Here is a 19,149-nt window from a genome sequence, read left to right as displayed (position 1 = left end):
GCAGTGCACATCTGCGTATAAGGAGTATCTAAACCTATAAACAACCTTGAAACTTAAGGTATTATCATATATAAAGTACTCCCCAGGAAGGTATAAGGATAATATGAAGTCACCAAGCAAAAGATATGTTAACTATACTTCAGCTTGAGCCTGCTTCTTTATGGTTGTGGAAGTATTCAGTGACCTCATATTTCCTCAAAATCTACAGCAATAGGCACACCAATAAGAATATTCTAAGTAAGAAAGACAATATAGTGTGCAATAACATTCAGTTTCTAAAATTCATACTCAGCCCACCAGCACAATAAGAGGAGCACATGCATAGAGGACAAAAGAAAACCAATGATTAAAAAGGAGCTGCAAAGCTTGTTAAAGTTACATCCTGAAAGCTGGAGCAGCAATATATATTTGCTTGTGTATTTTTAATTTTGCTGGGTTGGAGCATATCAATTGTGCAGTTAACCTAGCACCAGCAGCAGCAGCTTTTCCCAGCTGATTAAAACAGCAATCTACCTGTGAGACTTTTCATTATTTTAAGGTCCATCTGCCAAGGTGAAGAAGGCTCCATAGGGGGTGGTGGTCACAAGTGTTATTTATACAATTTATAAAGTGTTGCACAGGTGGGTTGATTTACTAAACCTGGAGAGTGCAAAATCGGATGCAGTTCTGCACAGAAACTAATCAGCTTCCAGGTTTTCTGTTTTTTTTTCTTCAAAGCTTAATTGTACAAGCTGAAGTTACAAGTTGGTTTGCTTCCATGCACAGCTCCACCAGATTTTGCACTCTCCAGTTTTAGTAAATCAACCCCATGGACTTTTTCATGATTTTATTAAAGCTTGTTAAGACTTAGCAATGTTTTTTTTGGACTATACAGTGAATGTCACATACAGTATTAGTTTTATGTGTATTGGTTTGGATTGGTCACATTGACTATGAACACAGCCTAATAGTTGTATATAAGTACAGTCCTCAGCGTAAATGAGTACACCCCTTTTGAAATGTAAGATTTTAATCAATCTCTCAATGAACACAAGAACAATTTCCAAAATTGCATTTTATAGAACATTTGTTTAGCTCATTACATGAAAGTAAGGTTAATAATATCACTTAGATTGCAAAATCTTCAGTTTTACTCAAATTAGTTGATGCAAAAATGACTACACCCCACAACAAAAACTACTCCATCTAATATTTTGTATGACCTCCATGATTTGTAAGTACAGCACCAAGTCTTCTAGGCATGGAATGAACAAGTTGGTGACATACTGCAAGATCTATCTTTTTCCATTCTTCAGGAACAACCTCTTTTAGAACCTGGATGCTGGATGTAGAGTGATGCTCAACGTGTCTCTTCAGAATTCCCCATAGGTGTTCGATTGGGTTCAAATCAGAAGACATTTGGTCGCTAAATCACTTTCACCAGTTTCTTCTTCATAAATGTAACAGTGGCCTTAGATGTGTGTTTTGGATCATTGTCATGTTGGAAAAGTGTACGACGACCAAGGGATGGAGTGATAGTTCATCTTCTTTTTCAATATAGAGAAGTATGTCTGTGATACTATCAATGAAATGCAGCTCCCTGACGTCAGCAGCACTCATGCAGCCCCACAGAAGGACACTGTAGGCACCATGCACTTTTCTTTGTACTCCTCACCTATGTGACGCCATACAGTTTTGAAGCCATCAGTTCCAAAAAACATTTATCTAGGTCTCATCACTCCAGAGTACAGAGTACCAGCAGTCATCATCTTTTTCAGCTTGGGCCCTGGCAAATGCTAGGTGTTTTTGTGCAAGGACTTTAGATGAGGCATCCTTCATGGATGACATCCATGCATGCCATTCCTCTCCAGAGTACGCCATATTGTGTCACGGGAAACAATCACCCCAGTTTGGCTTTCTACTTCTTTAGCTAACTGCAATGAACTGGCATGGCAATTTTCTTCAACCTTTGTCATCAGAAGAGGCTCCTTTCGAGGTGTCAACTTTCATGGACAGCGTGGAAGTCTTTGTGAGATGGTTGCAGTTCAATCTTTGTTGAATTTTTGTATCATTTTTGCTACAGTATTCTGTCTGATAATTATAAGTGAAGCTTTGCTAATTTTCTTGTAGCCTTTACCTTTCTTGCGTTATTATTTAACTTATTTCTTTCTCAGACCTTGTGACGTTTCTCTTCCATGTGACAGCATGAAATGGGAAGGGATTTTCTTTGTTAAGTAAAGCCCTTTTATAATCAACTGTCTGCTGGACACCTCTTTAATGAATTAGTCTCACCTGTAGTTGAATTCTTTTTAATGAGGATTTTGTTGTCTAAAATTTAGCTTTGCTCCTAAGACTTTCATTGGTGTGTATTCATTTTTGCAACATGGTCTTGAATGAATTTGTTAAGAAAAATACCTTTTTGTGTGTGCAAATTAACAAATCTTGTTTGCAATGGCCCACATTGTGGGAGTATTTTGTAGTATAGTGTCCCATTGAAAATGTTACTTATTTATGCTGAGCACTGTATGTATTCCTAACTCAAAAAAGTACTGTCTGTCTATTGATTCCTCCAAATGTCTTATTTATTTTGTTTGGTTGCTGTGATCTGTGGGCCCGCTATCAGGAGGAGAGCCTTGTATGTGTCTGTCTCATGTTATGGCGCGCTGTGAAGAGTCTCCACTTGCAGAATCTACCTTAAAAGGGGACCCCGGATGGTGACACGCCTGAGACACGCATATGAAATTTGCAGTATATACCCAAGGTGCGATTGGAAGGTGTAGGATTTTATCCCTATCTTGGCAACTGATGATCGCTATCTGATATGACAGGATAAACCTTACATGCGTTTTTTAGATGCACTTCTGGTGAGTGCGCAATTTTTACCTCAGATTCACTGTGTACTACACAGAATCTTATCCCACGCACCTACTAGGATCTATTGGTTCATTTACTATAGGATCATTTACTTTATATATGGCTTTATATATATATATATATATATATATATATATATATATGTTTATGTACATGTAGCAGAATACCTTTTGGCCTAAATTTATGACGAAATTTAATTTTTTTAATTTTTTTTACTGGACATGTTTAATAGCAAAAAGTCAAAAATATCCTCTGGAGGGCAAGTGGTTAAGCGTAGGACTGGTCCCTGGAGCACAGACAGCTTAAGGTAGATAAAACACTTACAGTATGAGCTTATTGAACCCTGTGACAGCTAACTAAAGTTATACATTGACTTTGTGTCTGTAAAATAAAAGTTGAGTGTTTGAAATCCTTTGCTCTTCTGTCTGGCAAGGTACGGTAACTAAAAGGCAAATTTTTCGGGTTGCCGCTCAGGCGCATTAACATTTCTACTGTGTGTGTGTGTGTCTATATATAGTGTATAGATATATATATATATATATATATATATATACACACACACATACCTGTAGATATGTGCAGTGCAGATAAGACTTAAATAATAACAAGGTAATAGGAAAAATAGAACATATGCTATAAGAAAGGAATACACAGAAAATACACTGAATGAAAGTATTAGACCATTTTGAGCACACTACATGACTCAAATTGCCGTGCAGATGACACTGGGTAATTTCTTGCTGATAGACAGGAAAAGGAAGCATTTGACCAGACCTTCATCCTGCCCATTTCTCAACAAGAGGTCAAATATGTACACCTACATCAATCAAGATAAGATGGGACAGAGGCTTCTTTGTCTATATTGGAACTGATATGTCTCATGCCGGCAGAGGATTAAATACAAATGGAAGAGGCTATGAGTTACACACAGAAACTAAGGAAGACATTTACAACTAATATAAACCTCGGAGTCCAGGAAAGAAACTCAAGAGCTCCATCAATGACAATCTGATAAGTATGAAAAATGGTGCATTTTCCCCCAAAGTAAAGTAGAGTGTTACAGAATAAAATGTTGCAAAGACATATTACATACTCACAATTCCTGTTTTTTGTATTGTATATTACATTTGATAAATAAAAATACAAAAACCATTATTGAGACAGTACTTATAAAAAAAATGCTTATTAAAAAAAAAAAAACAATGCACAACAAAGATTTAGATTCCTGAACCCTTTTTGGTGTAACCCTTGGTTTTGTCTGCTAATCATGAAAATAACCTGTAATTTAACCTATCACATATCATTTTACAGAAATCTATTTTTGCAATTTCTTCTTACACAATATATACTTTGTTTACTAATTTTTGCTTATGATTATTGACTAAGAAAGCTTTGGGCGCAGCTCCAGGTCCCCATCCCAAACTCCACTGACTCACTCTAAAGAGTGTTGGTATGGGGAGAGCTAGTCCTGGCTTAATACACACACACATAGGCCAAATTAAAGCAGGTTCAGTCTGGCTCCATCCAGGCCACACCCCAAATTGTTTTGCTCCACCCATATGGCTTAGTCATGAAGGACATGGAGTTATAAAATGCTTTGTGTAGCTCATGCATGTCCAGGCATGCAGTCAGGGCATATTGCATAACATTTGTGAAGCTGTTAGTTTGGGCAGGCGTAAGCTGAATGGATGCTGCCTGGAAAGGCTTCAAAAGCATCTTGCATGCACAGATGTTACCCATTTAGTTGATATCACTTTCCATGTATCTTGATGCCATTGCTTCAAGACAAGGCATTGTCTATATACTGTACATGTAATTTACATAAAAATAAGGCAATTACAGACTTGCTTTAAGATAACTGGTGACACCGATGCTGCAAAGAGCCATGATACATTCTGCTCCATTTGTTTCAAGTACATGCTTAAGCATCAAATACTATCCAGTCATTGAATTGACTTGTTAAGAAAGCATATGGACTGTACTTTGTAAGACTGGTGATCAAGACCAGACCTGGGCTCCTCACCTTTATTGTGAAAGGTGCACATGTCTTGGGCTTGGACTTGGAGGTCAATGTCATTTGCTGATATGACAGGAAAAGAATGATCATGAGATAGACTTTTACTTCTGTCTGACTAATGTCGCTGGTTTCTCTACTGAAAATAAGAAATCAGTTGAATACCACAATCTACCTTCAGCCATGAAACCAAAGCCATATGAGAACAATCTGTCAGTACCGAAGCCACCAGAGAAATTGTGCTTAGACAGAACTGAAGCTAAGATTAGAACCAGCCAAGCACACAGACTGACAATAATAAAGATATTGAACTGTGTATGTCTGTGAGCCTTATCTTAATACACAGTCAAAATCAAGATGTTCTAAAGTCGAAATGTTTTTTACCTTAAGGCTTTTTCTGCATTAAAGGTAAACAAATTTTCCCTGTGTTCCCCCCTTCCCCCTTTCTAACACGTACCTCACTCCTGTATCATCCAGTGCTGCTGTAGGTCTTTTCTCCCTCTCTTCCTGGTCTCACAGGCTTTGCTGAGAATAGTGGGAGCTATTGGCTCCTGCTACTGTCAGTCAAATCTAGTGAGCAGAGGTCGGGGGTGAGGCCAAGCCACATTGTGTGTCTATGGACACACACTTCCTGGCTCAGGAGCAAGCCTGCATATCTGTCCCCATAGCAAGCCACTTGTTATGAGGCAGACAGAGAAGAGGAGGAGCCAAGAATAAGAATGTTTCCAAGAATAAGGAAGACATTTTTTGTTGGTCTACAGTACAGATACTACATCAGTGACAAGTGGTTGAAGATCGGTTAGTGGGGCCAGAAAAAAAATGCCTGAAAAGCATTCAAAGATGCCAACTACAGAGCACCAAACTACATTCAGTTGGTTAGCAAATATCTTACAGCATCAATAACAAGAGCATGTGTAAAAATGTCACAGAAAATATGCTTTTTGCATTCACACTTGGACTTCTTTCCCAAAAATCTAGGTGCAGTCAGTGACGTACATTGCAAAGATTTCACTTTTAGCCCTGTTGAACTCATGCAGCAAGTCAAAAGCATTATGAAATACAATCCATTATAGTTATTAAAGGGTTTTTTTTTTCAGTCATTCTGAAATTATGTTTGTGTTCAGTTTGAAGACGTCTAAGGCTGGCCATACATTATACAATTTTCTTGAGAATTTTGCTTTAGTTTTACCAAAAACCATATAATATGAGGTCAAACCTAAACAACACTTTCAATTGTATCCAATTAGGCAGGCTCTTGCACTACATGGTTGAAGGTAAATTTAAAGGAAATCGGGCAGAAATTGGACATAAAATTGTATGGCCAGCCTTACACATTCACCAAACCTGGGGTAGGAGATCTACCTGAGCAACATGGGAGAAGTCAAAGATCACCAGGCACAGTGTTGCCTCCTCACACCTAATTTAAACCTCTAACTGCCGTACTGCCATTTCGCAATTGCGTGCATTGCACGGCAATCATGAGTTTAAATCAGGTGGTGATTGCCTCCTCAGCCCGTCAAACACAGGAACAGCTGTACTGCACTTGTGCCTGCTGCACTTGTGAATGAGCCCCTAGTTGCATTTGGCAGCAGCACCCTTAGGGCTCATTCACACGGAAAGTTGTGGGGTGGTAAAAACCCTGTGGTTGAGTCATGATTTTACCGTCCCAAATCCCTACCCCCTTTAGTTGCTGAGACAAAGTCAAAGGTGTACACATGCTGCAGCAGGAATCACAGCCAGTGAGCCACAGAGTAGAGAGGGGGTGGAGCCAAGCCACTGCTCTGTGTGTGAATGGATATGCAGAGCAGCAGCTCAGGAACGAGCCTGTTTGGGTGCCCCCAGAACAAGTAGCTTGCTGTAGGGGCACTCAGCAGGAAGGAGGAGCCAGGAGTGCCAGCGTGGGACCCAAGAAGAGGAGGATTGGGGTTGCTCTGTGCAAAACCATTGCACAAAGCAGGAAAGTATAACATGTTATTGTTTTAAAAAAGCATTGTCTGTAATATCACTTTAACGCTCACATTCCAAAGTAAAATGAAACACTTCCTGGCCACCCTTTAGCAGAAATACTGCCTGGGCATGGGTGCGCAAAATCACGTATATATTTGTGATTTTACATTTCCAGGTAGGGGGCGCATGTGTGCCATACCCGCAATGTCAGTGCTTTTGTTTAGCACTAATCACTGTGTTGGTGTCACTAGGAATGTCAGTGACACCAAGCCAGTTCCCCCCCAGTGTCAGAATGTCTGCCACAGTCAGGCTATAAGACGCTGATCGCCGCCATTACTAGTAAAAATTAAAAAAAAATCCCAGTATATATACCGCCATTTGTAAAAGCTATAACTTTTATGTAACCCAATAAATTTAAACGTATTGGGATTTTTTTTTTAGCAAAGACATGTAGCAAAATACATTTTGGTATAAATTTATGACGAAATTTGATTTTTTTAATTTTTTTCTGGACATGCTCAACAGCAAAAAGTAAAAAATATTGCTTTTTCTCAAAATTGTTGGTCTTTTTTTTTTTTAATAAAGCAAAAAATAAACGCACGGACGATCAAATACCACTGAAAGAAAGCTCAAGTCGTGGAAAAAAAAAGAAAGGACGTAGATTTCATTTGGGTGCAGTGTTGCATGACCGCACAGTTTGTCAGTTAAAGTAACGCAGAGCCATAATGCAAAAAATGGCCTGGTCAGGAAGGGGGGTAAATCCTCATGAGGGCAAGCAGTTAAAGTGGTAGTAAACTTGTTTCTGGTATTTTTATCTACAGGTAAATTTATAATAAAGCTTTCCTGTAGGTAAAATGAATATCTCCTAAAACTGAACCATTTAGGAAACATTCCAGTGACTAGCAGCTGGTGATGTCAAAGTTTTGAAACTTCCGTCCCACATACACTATATTGCCAAAAGTATTGAGGCACCCCTCCAAAACATTGGATTCAGGTGGTCCAATCACCTCCCTAGCCACAGGTGTATAAAATCAAGCACCTAGGCATGGAGACTGCTTCTACAAACAAAGAATGGGTCACTCTTAGGAGCTCACTGAATTCAAGCGTGGTACCGTGATAGGTTGCCACCTGCGCAATAAGTCCATCCGTGAAATTTCCTTGCTACTAAATATTCCACGGTCAACTGTTAGTGGTATTATAACAAAGTGGAAGCAACTGGGAACAACAGCAACTCAGCCATAAAATGGTAGGCAATGTAAAATGACAGAGCGGGGTCAGCGCATCCTGAAGCGCACAGTGTGTAGAAGTCACCAACTGTCTGCAGAGTCAATAGCTAAAGAGCTCCAAACTTTGTGTGGCCTTCAGATTAGCACAACAATTGTGCGTAGAGAGCTTCATGAAATGGGTTCCCATGGCCGAGCAGGTACATCGAAGCCTCACCAAGTGCAATGCAAAGCGTTGGATGCAGTGGTGTGAAGCACGCTGCCACTGGACTCTAGAGCAGTGGAGATGTGTTCTCTGGATTGACGAATCACGCTTCTCTGTCTGGCAATAATCCAATGGATGTGTCTGAGTTTGGTGGTTGCCAGGAGAACGGTACTCGCCTGACTACATTGTGCCAAGTGTAAAGTTTGGTGGAGGGGGGATTATGGTGTGGGGTTGTTTTTAGGGGCTGGATGTGGCCCCTTAGTTCCAGTAAAGGGAACTCCTAAGGCATCAGCATACCGAGACATTTTGGTAAATTTCATGGTCCCAACCTTGTGGGAAGAGTTTGGGGATAGCCCCTTCTTGTTCCAACATGACGGTGCACCAGTGCACAAAGCAAGGTCCATGAAGATATGAATAAATGAGCATCGGGTGGAGGAACTTGACAGGCCGATACAGAGTTCTGACCTCAAGCCAATAGAAAGAACACATTTGGGATGAATTAGAGCGGAGACTGTGAGCCAGGCCTTCTCCTCCAACATCAGTACCTGACCTCACAAATGTGCTTCTGGAAGAATGGTCAAACATTCCCATAGACACACTTCTAAGCCTTGTGGACAGCCTTACCACAAAGTTGAAGCTGTTATAGCTGCAGAGGATAGGCCAACTCAATATTGAACCCTACGGACTAAGACAGGGATGCTCTTAAAGTTCATGTGCGTGTAAAGGCAGGTGTCCCAATACGTTTGGCAATATAGTGTATACAACACTTCCATTCTGTTAAAACATATGGAGGGGACTCATGTTCCCCTGGGGGCCTGACTGGCTTCTGCAGATATAGAGGGCGCTATATAGAGGCCCTAAGCCCTAAGAATAAGTTTATTCTTAAATTGTTAACATTTGTTCTAACTAAAAACTACTTTAAATTTATGGATCAGTTGCTTCTACAGACTCAAGGAGTCACTATGAGTGCATGCTGTGCACCATCATATGCTAATTTGTAGTTAGGAGGCTGGGAAAGAGTTTTCTTCTCCAATGAGTTGTTTGCACCATGGCTACCGTACATACTGTAATGGTTTCACTTTATTGATGAGGTTTTAATAATTTGGACTGGTTCAGAAACAGATTTTTGTTCCTTTTTGGAGGTGTTGAATGTAAATTATTTCAATCTAAAATGTGCATACATTTACAGTTATACTAAGGAATCATCATTGGATCAGATGGTTATGTAGCAACAGATCTATATTGTATTGTAAACAGAGTGCAGGTAAAACATTATTACATGCATCTAGTTCACACCCGGCCCCTCTAATCAGAAGTATTCCATTGGCACAATACCTGCGACTACGCAGGAATTGTACACTTGATACTGACTTTAAAAAACAAGCAGACCTTTTACAGCAACGTCTATTGACTAGGGCGGGTGTCGGCAACCCGCGGCTCCAGAGCCGCATGCGGCTCTTTTTCACCTTTGCTGCGGCTCCGGAGCACACTGCCCACCAGGTGACAGGCAATAGGGTTGCCGTAGCTCAGTGGTCGGCAAGCCGCGGCTCTTTTAACCTCCCTGGTGGTTTTCCCGAGTGTAGCTCGTGGTAGAATTTCTATACCACGAGCTACACTCAGGCTTACCATGCGGCGCTGCTCTGGGGGTCCCTGCAGCACTTACCTTGTCCTTCGTTCCCGCGATGTGTCCCCTGCAGCGTCCCCGGCCATCTCCTCCGGCCGATGCCGGCATCCGGCTTCTGTGTTCCGGTCCCCGTGACGTCGGGACGTACGGGCGCCGCCGGCGGCGGGAAATTTAAAAAATTTAAAAAATGTCTTTTTTTTTTTTTTCAAGTTTCAATAGTAAAACATTGCTGTTTCATCCCATTTCACATACATATTGTCCCTAGTGCTTTGTCCGGCGCCCTGCCTGCATTTTGTCTGTTCTTTCTGCCTGGAAACTTAGAAAAGTCCATGGCGTCCAAAAAGCGTCCCTTTAGGTCAAAAGCGGTTTTAGACCGGCTAGAGAACAGCGATAGTAAATCAGAACCACTTGCAGAATTGAGTGATAATGATTTGTGGGGAAATTTTCCTAAAAATTACAGCCTACAATAAAAAACTATTTCCATGCGAAAAAATGGTACCGCTTTCAGCACAAAAAATCGGAAGGAATCATACCGCCAGGGAGGTTAATGCAGCTCTTCTGTGTGCCGGGCGCCCGCTCCCCTCCCTCCTCTCGGGCGGCCGCCCCAAAAGTCAGGACTCTGCAGCTAGCCTAGCAATGGGCAAACTACGGCCCGGCGGACCTTATAATCCGGCCCGCGGAGCGTGGCAAACATTGGCTGTCAGGATGTAGGCGGGGCAGCGTGACGAACTCCTCTCCTCTCACAGTCCGCCCTGAAGACCAGAACTGCGCGGGAACACGGCGAGAGGAACGCGCGGAGTACAGGTAAGTGAATTGACACAATATGGGAATGAATTACTATAGGGGGGATGAATTACTATAGGGGGGATGAATTACTATATGGGGGATGAATTACTATATGGGGGATGAATTACTATAGGGGGGATGAATTACTATGGGGGATGAATTACTATATGGGGGATGAATTACTATGGGGGATGAATTACTGTGGGGGATGAATTACTGTGGGGGATGAATTACTATATGGGGGATGAATTACTATGGGGGATGAATTACTATATGGGGGATGAATTACTATATGGGGGATGAATTACTATAGGGGGGATGAATTACTATAGGGGGGATGAATTACTATGGGGGATGAATTACTATATGGGGGATGTATTTTCAGTTTTAAAAATGTGGCTCTCAAAATAAATTTTAATCGTGGTTTTGGCGAGATTTGGCTCAGTTGAACAAAAAGGTTGCCCACCACTGACCTAAGGCTATGATTGTGATTATGATGATACACTGTGGCCCTGATTAACCCTTTGCTTACTGGGCCCTTAAACCCCCTTCATGACCAGAGCGCTTTTTGCAATATATGCAGTGTCGGATTTGTTTTAAATGTTGCAATGGTTTTGCGGCTCCCAGTCTTTTTTTCCCTCTCGGAAACGGGTCCAAGTGGCTCTTTATGTCTTAAAGGTTGCAGACCCCTGGACTAGGGGGTATTCATTTACTATGTTCAAGAAAGCATATAATAAATCCAAATCCCAATCTAGGACATCTTTATTGTACAACACCATTTCTAAAAAGGATAATCACACTATTAAGTTGATCACAAGGTATTCAGCATATGAACATCAATTACAATTATAATTTCTAAACACTGGCACTTTTTGACAGAAGAACATACACTCTCTAAATATGTATGTTCCTTCCGAAACTGGTATTTAGACAGGCCGCCTCGAGATCGGCTGACATCTAGTCATTATTATGAATATAGGAACAATACATCTTTACCGCATGGTAGTTACAGGTGCCGCGGTTGCCAATGATGATCTTTGGTAACTGAAGGCCCAGGGATATACTTACCTAATGGCCAATGGCATAAATGTATGACAAATGTATGCAGATTGTACAACACAGGATGTTATTTATCTCATGTTATGCTGATGTCAATCGTAGGCAAGATTCACTTTTGGGAAAAAGCGCTGTGCAAACTGTTGGCGCTATATAAATGTATAATAATAATAATCATCATATTTACTATTCTGGAAATGGTCAAATTGTGAAAACAGTTACCAGGCATATTGGCCTTCACCACAAACATGATAAAACAATGGTCTCCTTTTTTGTCCTTGAGATTATCCCTCCAGATCCACGGGGAGGAGATTGGGACAAATGTACATTGCAGTGTGAGACACTGTGGTTCGAGCGACTTAATGCGAGGAGTCCTTCTGTAATAAATTAAATTAATTCCTACAAGCCTTTTCTATAACTCTTACATACACTCAGTAGCGTAATGATATGCCTGGATGAAATGGTTTGTCTGTACATAGTCTGGGTTTTTTTCCCCTTTTTTCATGTGTACACCTTTAAAATGAGCCCCTCTGACTTGTCTTCCTGCTCAGTTGTATCAAATGTTTCTTCCTTTTTCTTTATTATTCCTTTTCTTTTTTTCATCTATCCTCTTTTTCCCTTCCTTCTCCTATATGTAGGGATTTTTTTATGAATACATTTTTATATATGATAACTTGTTTGCCAATCCAGTTCTTGTTGATATGCTTTTTGGCATTCTATTTATCTGTTTGATGTTGAGTGTTTTTGGGTCTATTGTAGATCCCCCCTTTGTTGGTGGAGCTATGGGCTGTCTGGATCCTGGCAGTAAGTCTTTGGCTGTTGTGGTGCACTTTGGGAATGGTTTCTGTATGGCGGTTATGTGGTCCCTGCGGTACTCTTGTAGTGCTGTAGAGGGCTCCCATTTGCCAATACACCAGCGGGGGATCTGACTCGTCCCCTGTACCATATTATTTTGTCACTGTGCATGCACAGTATTTTCAGTGCATGCGCAGTATGGGATCGAGTTGGGTGACATCACCCTTGGATCACACATGGTGCAGCGGAAGCACCCGGACTGGAGTATATATAAATAGAGGCACACTGTTTGGGACTCTCTGTGACTTATGGATGCGGACAGCTGGTACACATTGTACTATGCGAGGTGAACGATATCTGAGGGATGACATTTGTCATTCTTATATATTGTGCCTTGTGTTTGCTTCTGCAGGAAGTTCAGAGGATTTGTTCTTAAACACATGGCGGTTTGATAAGTGGATTGTGTTGAATCATGGGTTTCATGTTAGTGATACCTTATGGAGCCTGACTACATTATACTGTGTTTTATCTTATCTGCTTATATGAGGTGAGAAAGAGCTTGTCTTTATGGGTATTATGGAAAATGCCCTTGTATGTATATGTAATGCATTCCTCTTGGTATCATATCATTCCACATGATGGAATATCTTTTGTTTCAGATCCATGGTCTATTAGAGTGGATCAATAAAGCCTATATTTGCATATGTACATATAAACCCTTTTGTTTTGTTTTTTCTGTCTGCAGCCCCTTGGGATGTCCTAGAACTCAGTTTATGGGGTTTGTATATCTTATATATGATGTATATCTAGTATATGGTGTATATCTGATGGGGAGGCACAGTCACTGCGTGCTGCGTTGATCGAGTGCGAAGAAGCAATTAAACACAGCAGACTAATTATGCCTTCTCTGCTTTTCACAGGTAAATGCACCTATCTCCTATCTCCACTCTAAACTAGAAAAACACATTGACTCCTGTTAAATTCAGAACAAATAGTGTATTTATATTTGTGTATGTGTTGACCAGTTCTCACCTCTAGCTGCACCCATTTTATGACTGTAGTCTGTTCCTGGTCACCCAAACACCAGGACTGGAACGCATGTGCACTCATGTACATCCTGCTCCCATGTTACTTTCCTCACCCTTCTTCTTCTCCTAACCTCTGGGGATATCTCTCCAACCCTGGTCCTCCACTACTTCACCCCCACACCAGGCACCCTATTTCTTTCGGGAATAGCCGGAATACCCTCAATTTAATATCGGTCCCCGTGCTCCCAAAAACCACCCTCCCTTTTTCATGTGCGCTCTGGAATGTCCGCTCTGTCTGTAATAAGCTCACCTCTGTCCATGACCTTTTTGTCTCCCGCTCCCTTAACCTACTAGCAATTACAGAAATCTGGCTCCAAGCAGCAGATTCTGCTTTCCCCCCAGAACTTTCCTATGGATGCCTCATCTAGGCCCACTCACTCAGACCCAGTGGTCGGAAAGGTGGTGGGGTTGGTTTGCTTCTATCCCCACTCAGCACCTTTCAAGTCCTCCCTAACCCTCCCTCTCTATCCTTCTCTTCTTTCGAGACTCACTGCATCCGGCTGTTTTCTCCCATTTCTCTTAGGATTGCAGTGATCTATCGGCCTCCTGGACCTGTGTCCCGCTTTCTTGATGATTTCTCCGCTTGGCTACCCTACTTTCTCTCCTCTGAACTACCCACTATCATTCTCAGAGATTTAATTAATTAATTAATTAATTAATTAATTAAGAGATTAATCTGTTAATATCCACAACAAGGCTACATCCCAACTCTTCAACATAACCTAATCTTTTGCATTAGCACAATGTATACAGTCCTCCACTCACTGTGATGGGAATACATTAGACCTTGTTTTCTCCCGTCTTTGCGCTCCCTACAACCTCACAAAACCCCCCTTTCCTCTCTCTGATCACAATCTCATCACCTTCACAGTGTCCTCATCTTCTAACACCTATCCCTCCAAGCAGCAAACAATTACCCGCAGAAACCTTCACAACCCTGATCCTTTCCACTCTGCAACTGACCAACTCTATGACAGAATCTCTCCCCTGTCCTGCCCTGACCTGGCCACTGCTGTCTTTAACAGTTCGCTTTCATCCGCATTAGGCTCGCTTGCTCCGCTAACAAGAAGCATCAGGCCCCGACCGTTACAACCTTGGCAGACTAAACACACCAGAAATCTTAGATGACATAGTCGTGCGCTGGAGTGATTGTGGTGTAAAACCAAATCCCACCAAGCATTCACCCGATATAAATCTACTTTCTTAACATACAATTCCTCCCTTCATGCTGCCAAACAAGCCTACTTTGTCGCTCTTATTAATACCTTCTTATCCAGTCCTCGTCCTCTCTTCTCTACTTTTAACTCTCTACTTTCTCCACCTCCACCCAGTACCTCACTCACTGCTCATGAGATTGCAAATCATTTAAAAAACAAGATTGACACAATTCATAGGGACGTCGCCACTGCACAGACACCCATCCCACTTAGCATACCTAATACTAAACCTCCCTCAACACTTTCCTCTTTTGACCTCGCCACTACCGAAGAGGTCACTAAGGTTTTTTCAGAAGCCCGTCTCACTACCTGCCCCCTGGATCCTGGCCCCTCACAACTACTACGGTCACCCTCTTCTTCCATCCTATGCTCCCTCACTCACATCTTCAATCTTTCCCTCTCTACTGGTGCCTTTCCTTCCCCTCTAAAGCATGCACATATCACTCCCATACTTAAAAAGCCCTCCCTGGACCCCACCGACCTGAACAACTTAAGACCCATCTCCCTGCTGCCATTTACCTCTAAACTCCTATAACACTTCGTCTACAATCGCCTGAGCTCCCACCTCATCGACAACAACCTTCTTGACCCTTTACAGTCTGGCTTTTGCTCACTACACTCCACTGAAACTGCCATACTAAAATTCAAGAATGATCTACTAACTGCTAAAACCAATGGCCACTACTCCGTACTCTTACTACTTGACCTCTCTGCGGCTTTTGATACGGCTGACCATCCCCTCCTCCTCAAAAAACTTCACTCTCTTAGCCTCAGAGACTCTGCTCTCTCCTGGTTCTCCTTCTACTTATCGCAGCGCTCCTTCAGTGTTACCTATAACGCTGCCTCCTCCTCTTCACTCCCTCTTTCTGTAGGGGTCCCTCAAGGTTCTGTCCTTGGACCCCTTCTCTTCTCCATCTACACCTCCTCCCTTGGTCACTTGATAAACTCCCACGGCATTAAGTACCATCTCTATGCTGATGACACACAAATGTATCTTTCTACCCCTCACCTCATCACTTCAGTCTCCACTCACATTACTAACCTACTAAGTGACATATCGGCATGGATATCGGCCACTTCCTCAAACTCAATCTTTCCAAAACTGAGCTCTTAGTATTCCCTCCAGCCCGTGCCCCCTCCCCTGACTTCTCCATCAAGATCAATAACACAATCATCAGTCCCTCCCCTCATACCAGGGTACTAGGTGTAACCCTAGACTCCCATCTATCCTTTCAGCCCCAAATCCAATCACTGTCCAAATCTTGTAGACTTCACCTCCGCAACATCTCCAAGATACGACCGTTCCTAACCTCGGAAACTACTAAGCAACTTATTCACTCCCTTGTTATATCTCGCCTTGACTATTGTAACTCCCTCCTCATTAGGCCTACCTAATCGCAGGCTATCCCCTCTTCAGTCTATCATGAATGCTGCTGCCAGACTCATCCACCTTACTAACCGTTCTGTATCTGCCACCCCTCTCTGCCAATCCCTCCATTGGCTTCCTGTTGCCCAACAGATAAAATTCAAAACACTAACAACGTATAAAGCCATTTATAACTCTGCCCCAAATTACATCACCGTTCTTGTCTCTAAATATCACCCAAACCGTACACTCCGCTCCTCGCAAGACCTCCCTCTCTCTAGCTCCCTTGTCTCCTCCTCCCATTCTCGTCTCCAGGACTTCTCCAGAGCTTCCCCCATCCTCTGGAACTCTCTACCCCAATTTATCAGACTATCGCTTACTCTGCTCACTTTTAGGTTATCTCTGAAAACCTATCTCTTCAGGAAAGCCTATCCTGCCCTCAGCTAATACTGGATTTTTCTACTCTTCCAACCAGTCCATCCCCCACAGTTACTACCTTTTGTACCACTAGCACCTCCCTCCAAGGAGCAGAGCCCTCAAATCCCTCTTGTATTGAACTGTATTGTCTACCGTTATATTGTAAAGCGCTGAGCAAACTGTTGGCGCTATATAAATCCTGTATAATAATAATAATTATATATTGCTGATTTATGAAGCTTTTGAAATGTGTATGTGCATTTACAATGCAGTCTATAATATTTATATATTTACTTGATAGGCATATTTGAATACACACATCTATCCTCTCCCTGCATATTGCTCCTATACTCACCACGGGGACCTGATCCCAGTATACTTCAGGAGCTGGTTTCCTGTCTGGTATTCCTGGGTAAGCCTAGATGCTCCATTGATAACGTGGGTTTATTCATATTTTGTATATTGTAATATGCATGTATTATGTTGTATCCATTCATTTTGTCAGATGTTCTGCTCTAATTACTCCTGAAGTATCAGAAAAACTGTGAAACATTATGAGAAGATCTGGCTAATTTGCATGCTTTTGACTGTATTTCCTGGTGCTCTGTACTAGTTAGTACTAGTTTTTAAGTGATATTAGTCCAGTTATGAGAGATTTATGACTATTATGTGCGGTACACTATTGGCGCATGTCTTGTACATGTTTGTATTTTAATGTTGTAATAAAGTACTTTTGATTTTAACCAGTTTTGTAATGTCCATGATGATACCATGAAAATCCTGTTTTGGTCTCAATCAAAAATATATTTGTATAGAAAGCTTTAAATGCAGGTACTCTTAAATTTAAATTATTCTTTAGTACACATTTGCTTAAGTTTCTCATACACATTATAACCCTGCCTTGCAGGGGGAATTGTTTTTATTTCAAACTTTACTACTCCTTTAATAATAAAAAAAAAAATAGGGAAAACATATGAACAGGCATAATGCAAATCTGTTCAGCTGCTAGCATGGCCCTAACAACATATAGTAAACTGTCTTTCAGAATAATATTTCAGAATCTTCAAATCTGTAACATGGATCTACCTCATAAAATCAGTTCTGTCATAATTACAGAAAGTTCCACACTGATTAGAATTGCACAAAGTGTTTACCGAGGCTGCAAGAGTAATACAATAACAGACGATGAGCTTGCCTGTGCATTTATCATGCTGGGATCAAATCAGCATGCCACTTTCCCTCGGTGTGCCTTTTAAATCCTGCAGGGTTACATTTTATGACTTGTCAAGGCAGTTTTAAATCATCCATACATTTTCTCTGGAGTTGGATATATTCATGGACTTCTCAATAAATCAAGTGCTGTGTGATACCCATGACAAAATCACATCCCATAGCTTATGATGTCACCAGGGGTTGAAAATCAAATTTCACGGACTGATAGTAAATCATTGTTTGATTTTGATATAGTGTAAGCTGATCTTGCTGCCTGCGGTCTGGTGTCTGCCTGAAAGGTGGTCAGTCTGGCAACAAACATGCAATGTATTCAAGGTTGTAGTGTTAGAAACATTACCAGTTCACGAGGTAAGAAAGCTTCTTCCTGTCGAGCAATCAGCAGAGACACTGTCTCACCCAGCTTGGTACTCCTTAGCATGGCTACAAGCTCCTCTTGTGTTTTTCCGGCAATTGCTATGCCATTAACCTTATAGGGAAAACAAAAACGAAACAGAGTTTCAATTAATCCCTGTATAACTTTAATAAAATGACTATGAATGACTACTAGCCGAGGACTTTCAGTAGAATGTGTTAATTATACCATACTCCACATGTATGTAATGCATATGCTACATTATTACATACAGTATATTAAAAACTTCAGTGGGACATTTATGCTTCTATGGAACTTTGCTATTTAAATGTGAAAAAAGCCTACTTTAGGATTGTGTATGATAATTACAATAATAAAAACGCAATGCATTAATCAAAAACAAAGATGTGCAAATGTGATTACAACTATCCTAAGAACTGAAAGTTACACTGGTTGATACCATTAGCAATTCACTGATTGGTTTTATTTGTTGTCTGTAACTGCTTTTTATTAAACCTTTGCAATTTCAAATTGGAGACTAAAAACTGCAAAGATGATTACTGAATAAAGAATCAGCAAATGATCTATGAATATTGAATTTGTTTAGATGATATGGCCAGTGTTAATTTTGATGTCAAATTTCGATTTAGTTTTAGACATAATCTTTGACCAAAATACCATTTTAGTTTTAGTCATATTCTAGCCATCTGAATTCTTTTAGTTTTAGTCGCCTAAAATGTCCAGTACACTTTAGTCGACTAACATCTCCTGCACTTTATCCGACTAAAATCTGCTACATTTTAGCCGACTAATTTAGTTGACCAAAATCTCCAGTACATTTTCGTCACCTAAAATCTCTAGTACATTTTAGTAGACTAACACTTCCAGTACATTTTAGTTGACCAAAATCTCTAGTACATTTTAGTCGACTAAAATCATTTTAGACAGCTAAAATCGAATTGATTTTGTTAAA

At 41.0% G+C, this 19,149-nt stretch overlaps 1 protein-coding gene across 4 annotated transcripts in view; it reads right to left on the bottom strand.

Annotated features, from left to right (window-relative positions):
* PARD3B (par-3 family cell polarity regulator beta) overlaps window positions 1-19,149 on the bottom strand; it is a 1,797,179-nt gene that overhangs the window by 1,285,651 nt on the left and 492,379 nt on the right. For all 4 annotated transcript variants that reach the window (XM_089670923.1, XM_089670934.1, XM_089670945.1 and 1 more), the window contains exon 10: window positions 18,162-18,290. In XM_089670923.1, the coding sequence (XP_089527049.1) occupies window positions 18,162-18,290 (129 nt within the window). The remainder of the gene's footprint in view (window positions 1-18,161; window positions 18,291-19,149) is intronic.

This window comes from Staurois parvus, unplaced genomic scaffold (genome assembly GCF_062004578.1).
Source record: "Staurois parvus isolate SC_StPar_1 unplaced genomic scaffold, SC_StPar_1.0 ptg000011l, whole genome shotgun sequence".
NCBI classification, from domain to species: domain Eukaryota; kingdom Metazoa; phylum Chordata; class Amphibia; order Anura; family Ranidae; genus Staurois; species Staurois parvus.
This window is presented reverse-complemented; position numbering and strand designations above follow the sequence as displayed.